The sequence below is a fragment of the Rutidosis leptorrhynchoides genome, chromosome 7 (genome assembly GCF_046630445.1).
Source record: "Rutidosis leptorrhynchoides isolate AG116_Rl617_1_P2 chromosome 7, CSIRO_AGI_Rlap_v1, whole genome shotgun sequence".
NCBI lineage: Eukaryota > Viridiplantae > Streptophyta > Magnoliopsida > Asterales > Asteraceae > Rutidosis > Rutidosis leptorrhynchoides.
In genome coordinates this window covers 15,471,642-15,477,265 of record NC_092339.1, presented here as the reverse complement: position 1 = coordinate 15,477,265, position 5,624 = coordinate 15,471,642, and the positions used below count along the sequence as shown (strand labels likewise).

The 5,624-nt window shown below is 33.9% G+C and overlaps 1 protein-coding gene across 2 annotated transcripts; it reads left to right on the top strand.

Annotated features, from left to right (window-relative positions):
- On the top strand, positions 1–3,272 carry LOC139857746 (aquaporin NIP6-1). 2 transcript variants are annotated; one of them, XM_071846584.1, is made up of 6 exons: positions 1–101; positions 481–719; positions 811–1,035; positions 1,132–1,326; positions 2,594–2,655; positions 3,067–3,272. In XM_071846584.1, the coding sequence occupies exons 2-6, from the start codon at positions 486–488 to the stop codon at positions 3,266–3,268; spliced, it is 918 nt and encodes a 305-aa protein (XP_071702685.1). In that variant the 5' UTR covers positions 1–101; positions 481–485; the 3' UTR covers positions 3,269–3,272. The 2 variants fall into 2 exon arrangements, with proteins under 2 accessions (XP_071702685.1, XP_071702684.1); XM_071846583.1 differs by lacking the exon at positions 1–101 and having other exon boundaries at positions 181–719.
- The last annotated feature ends 2,352 nt before the right edge of the window (positions 3,273–5,624 follow it).

Sequence of the window (5,624 nt, the reverse complement as noted above, 5' to 3'; positions counted from 1 at the left end):
TTTCACAGTAGTTTACATGTTGCAGCTAATTAATCCAATTAAACCACCACATGTTTTGACACCCTAAAAATCAAAGCACTTTTAGTGAATGGTTACACAAGGTTTATATATTTGTTTATATATTTGTATAATGATTGAGTTAACATGATTCTTAATCACATAAGGGGACAAGAAAACCAATAACCATGTCAATGAAAGAAAATAGAAGATCATAGATGATATACACCGCCCACTAATTGATGAAAGAAAACTATTTTCTTTTTATTTTTTTCTCATTTTAATTTTATTTAAAAAATCTTTTATTTATAGTATTTCTTGGGATTCCCTAAGTCAACTATCCTCAAAGATGCCTCATTTCAATACTACTAGTATATAAGTTTTCAAATCATAACTCCATCATTTTATTATCATTGTTATCAGCATTTTTGTCATAAAAAGATTATTAGTGTTGTATTGAGTTCTTTTTTTTTTAATTGATAGAATAGATGGATAGTGAAGATACAGGATCAGCACCATCAACACCAGTGACACCAGGGACACCTGGTGCACCACTCTTTAATGGGTTCAGACCAGACAGGAACCATGGTCCTAATTCCTTTAGAAAATCACTACTTAGTAGCTTCAAATGTTTCAGTGTTGAAACGTTGGTTAAAGAAGAAGGCTCACTACCTACTGTTGCTTGTTTCTTACCACCTCCCCCCATCTCATTAGCAAGAAAGGTTATTTATTTATTTATATAATTTTTTAAGTCACCATAAAAACCGAAATGTGGAATTTGAATTGGGTTAATTATGTGATTATTGTTAACAGGTTGGAGCAGAGTTCATAGGCACAATGATATTGATATTTGCAGGGACAGCTACAGCCATTGTGAACCAAAAGTCACCAGGGTCCGAAACCCTGATCGGGCTAGCCGGTTCATCCGGGCTTGCGGTCATGATCGTTATACTATCTACTGGTCACATTTCAGGAGCCCATTTGAACCCATCAATCACTATTGCATTTGCTGCCCTCAAACATTTTCCATGGAAGCATGTAAGCCTTTTTTACCACCCCTTACGTTATTATGCAATAAAAAGAATTTTTACATGTATATGTAGCTAATTAGTCTAATTTTCTTAATGATTTTAGGTACCATTGTATATAATGGCACAGGTGTTGGCATCAATTTGTGCAGCCTTTACGTTGAAAGTTGTTTTTCATCCGATGATCGGAGGGGGAGTTACGGTTCCGTCAATAAACTATGGACAAGCTTTTGCCTTAGAGTTTATTATTAGTTTCAATCTAATGTTTGTTCTCACTGCTGTTGCAACCGACACTAGAGCTGTAAGACTCTTTTTTCTTCTTTAGGTTGCTATAATACTTTTTTGTTATAGGTGGTAAAATGGGCGGGTTGAGTGATTGGTCAAAAGTAAAATCGTGCATTTCTTCAGTACCAGTAGAATTGGACTGGGTTAATTTAAAACACTTCTGTCACAAATTTTTACCCTTCAACTTTTTACATATACATATTTACCCTGTCATCTATGTTATATTTTCGCAATTATTGCCCTGTTTGACCGGTTCTCTTATAAGTTCGTATTTCTTAAATAAAGTTTAAATAGTCATGTCTGCATTTTTAACTAAATATTTTAATACCTGAATAGGAAAAGAGCCAAATATCTAAAAACACCATTGAATAACTGTATAGGGTAAAGTTATATACGCCAACGGTACTAATTGATGCATTAAATTCATGTCCACATGTTGTAATATAGTATTCAAATTCAATTCAATTCAATTGAATTTCAAAAAAATATAGTATTCAAAAAAAAAATATAGTAAGTTAATGCTAGATCCAAGAGAAAGGGGGATCATCAGGTCAATCATGAATGTTGAAGAACTGTTTAAGTATTATAAGACCCAAATGCCCATTTTTATTTTTATATTGATAATAATGGTTATCACAGTTTTGGACTGTTTCTGATCATATAGATTTGCACTCATGTGCTCTTATTAGTTTAATGTAAGATCACATGTTGTTTTTAAAGAAAATTAACCACTTATGCATTTGAAAAGTATCACAAAGTCAAGTGTAGTAGATATCATATCTGTGGGGTTTGGACATAAATATTTTGATGTATCCATACATATGACTAAGGGCTGTTTGTTTTTTACTTAATTAAGACGCGTTTCAATAAATAAAATTCAAATAAATGTAAATTTACATTTAGGCCACAATTTTTTTTTAATTATATAAGTAAGTGCTCTTTTAACTGGCAACATAGAAGCTTAATTTAGTACTTTTAGTTATTTGAGATGATAGTACTTTTAGTTATTCATATAGTTATTCAGCACATAAAACAAACATTAATTTTTTATTAATTGCTTAAAAAAAGTAACAAACGGGCCCTAATAAATATTAAATGGAATATAAGTGATCTCACTGATCTAAAATCATATACATGAACAACTTTTAATATAGTGCATATATACTTCTCTTTTATACATCTTTTTTTTTTTGGTAGATAACATTCTGTAATTTAGATTCCTAAATTAGTGACTGTTTCTATCAGAATGCAATAAGTTTAACCAGATTCTTATTTAACCGCAGGTTGGCGAGCTTGCGGGAATCGCAGTGGGAGCAACTGTCATGCTTAATATTCTCATTGCTGGGTACAAAACTTAACTTTTTATCAGCACCTTTGGTTTCATTTTCAGTATCTACTTTAGGTACAAAATATCAGAGGAATGTATAGTCGCGGGATGAAGTCTAACCGTAAATATCTAGTGAATTAATTCTAGCGCCTTTATTCTCTTGATAAACCTGATGTGAAAGGTCGAAGGAACAATAAAGTTGAGAATTATAGGTGACCACATAGACGGGTCGGGCAGGTTAGGTAACAGTTAAAACCAGTAAGTACATTTTTAGGATTCGTATAAACAGGTCAGGACCTGAATTTGTCTTGTTGCTTTTAATTATTTACATACAAAGGTAACTAACATCAAACAAGATTACAATTTTTACTCAGTAGTTGAAATTGTCTTTTAATAATGTTGTTATTGGATATTGGATAAATGAAATAGGCCACTCACAGGAGGATCAATGAACCCAGTGCGAACTCTGGGACCCGCAATAGCTGCAAACAACTTTAAAGGTATCTGGATCTATCTTACGGCTCCTATCCTTGGTGCACTGACCGGGGCAGCCATTTACACAGCAGTGAAGCTGCCCGAAGAAGAAAACAACGATCCTAATAAGACTAACGGCCATAGCTTCAGAAGATGATTTTCTTTTATAGAAAAAAAACAATGTAAAATCATTAACGCCACCAATGCTGACATTGATAAGGCCAGATAATTCATCAAGAGCCTGCATATTTCGTATCAGGTAGAATAGGCGAATGAAGTAGGTACATATTATCTTTATATATAGTAATATATAGACGTTGAGGTGTTTTATTAAGAGTCAAGATCGATAATCACATTAAATAATGTGAAGTATGATTCGGAGTTCCTGTTTTTTTTTCCTGTGATATGGGAATTAAGTCCTTTTGTTTGTATAGAGTTGAGAAATAAACTGGAATTTGTAGGTAATTAATATGTTGCAGAAACCTAACAAATGAACTAAAGAAGGCAGCTTATGTGTTTTGCAGCTAACTTTTGTTTAGTTAAGACCACCGTTTTGGGTTGATATAATAAGATGAAGATTAGATCACTAGTTTGTGCTTAATTTTAAACAAAGCATTCAGAATACTTTACAATTTGCATTACTAAAGAAGCATAACTTGTCCTTGTATATTCTTATAATTTAACGACGCTGTCAATAACGACTCTTAAGTTCCTGTCATATACTCATATTTATATTGTAATGATGACGATGAAAGCAAGCTACCATGCCCAAATGGTCGAAACTAAACCAAGTAGGCATTTCCCGAACGGTACCCCGGCCGGGTTCATGGGTGATGAACGTCTTGAGTTCGAATCTCGTCGGCGGCATTTCTGTGTGAGCCTGTGTCCTATGACAGTTGTTCGGGGTGCTTTCCAATGGTGATTACATGCAGAGCCTGTCTTATGACAGATGTGGAACATATATGATCGGGTGGTGGGAACTCCTTTGGTGGTCCCGTCAGTGACTCCTAACTTCGTTGTTGAAAAAAATGGACTAAACTAATACTACGCAGAGACGATGGAAACACCCGAAACATGTGACCAGGGGATGCATTTAGATGTTTTGTCACCACGCTCAATTGGGCCAATTATAGTCTATTCATAATAGCATTTATCCATAAATTATGTTTTACCCCATTAATAGTTTGACAGCCTCCCTAAATATATGTATGGGTTTTGTATAATTTTTGGCTAAATTACATAATTTAATTTCTAAGACCCAATAACACAAATACACAGTACGCCAATTGAAAACTAGTTAATTTTGTAAAACTAGTTAATTGTGTTGTGGAGATTACCTTGATCGAACCGCTACGAAACTTGTTACTTTGATTATCGTGTTGCCTCCTTATTCTTAAATTCGGCTTCGCCTCTAAACTCAATATGGAAAAATTATTATTAGGTAATGAAAAATGGAGATAAAACAATAAGAATTTAGCAAAGTACGTCGCACAATTCGCGTTGATCGGTTCTGTTGTGAAAACGGTCTAAATTGTAGAGACGTAGAGTTTTGAACCAGTTTATAATTGGGCTGGGCCATATAGCCTGACCGATTGGATATTGTTTAGACAGAAAGTGTATATTTAATCTCTTAAAAAAAGTTTATACTCCATTAGTTTAGATGGATATTGTTTAAAGTTATCCTTCGAAATTTTATTACTTTTGCTTAACTATGTTACTAATTGATGACGTACGTCACGTCACGAAGAGCGTGCAGCGCGTGACGTCAAACGTTCCCAGAATGCTTGTAAAGATATGGAGGACAAGGAGTAGGTAGTGAATACAAATAGAATGTTCTAGAAAATTCCAGACTAGGAATCCTTTGGAAGGTTCCAGAAGAACAGGTGGTAGTGAATAACATGGGCTCAATTCCCAATAATTGATTAAGGCCCAATTAAGAATGTCACCTCAACATGTCAGACCCATAAGTAATAAAAACCCTAGTATTTGCTTATAAATAGGTGGTCACTATTCTCAGAAAAGGACAGCTGAACCTATTATCAACAATTCACCTTTGAGGCTCGAAAAAAGGCAAACAACCACACCAACTTTCACCCCCCACTTTCTAAATCGAGGATTGCACAATCAGAGGTTGGGGGACAATTTAGGTCAATGCGACATTTTGCCTGATCAATAATAATTTTTAATTTTTTTTTGGGTTCGATTACATTGGATCCCAACTAGCGAGTAAAACCCATGGGTGATGAGCCTTCTGAGTGACAAAACTAACGTTCAAGAATTAAAACGTGTCTCCAGCTTTATTGAAAACTCGGTGACCATTTGAAATATGCTCAAGTGGTTAGTTACCAATAATAGTTGCTATATGATACAACACATAATGAAAAGTACTAAATAAGTGGAAGAGTGGATAGGTTATATACAAACGTATGTATATTTGCCCATATATATATTTGTATATTATATTAAATATATTGTATATATATTCAATTGAAAATTTTTGATTGCCAATGTTG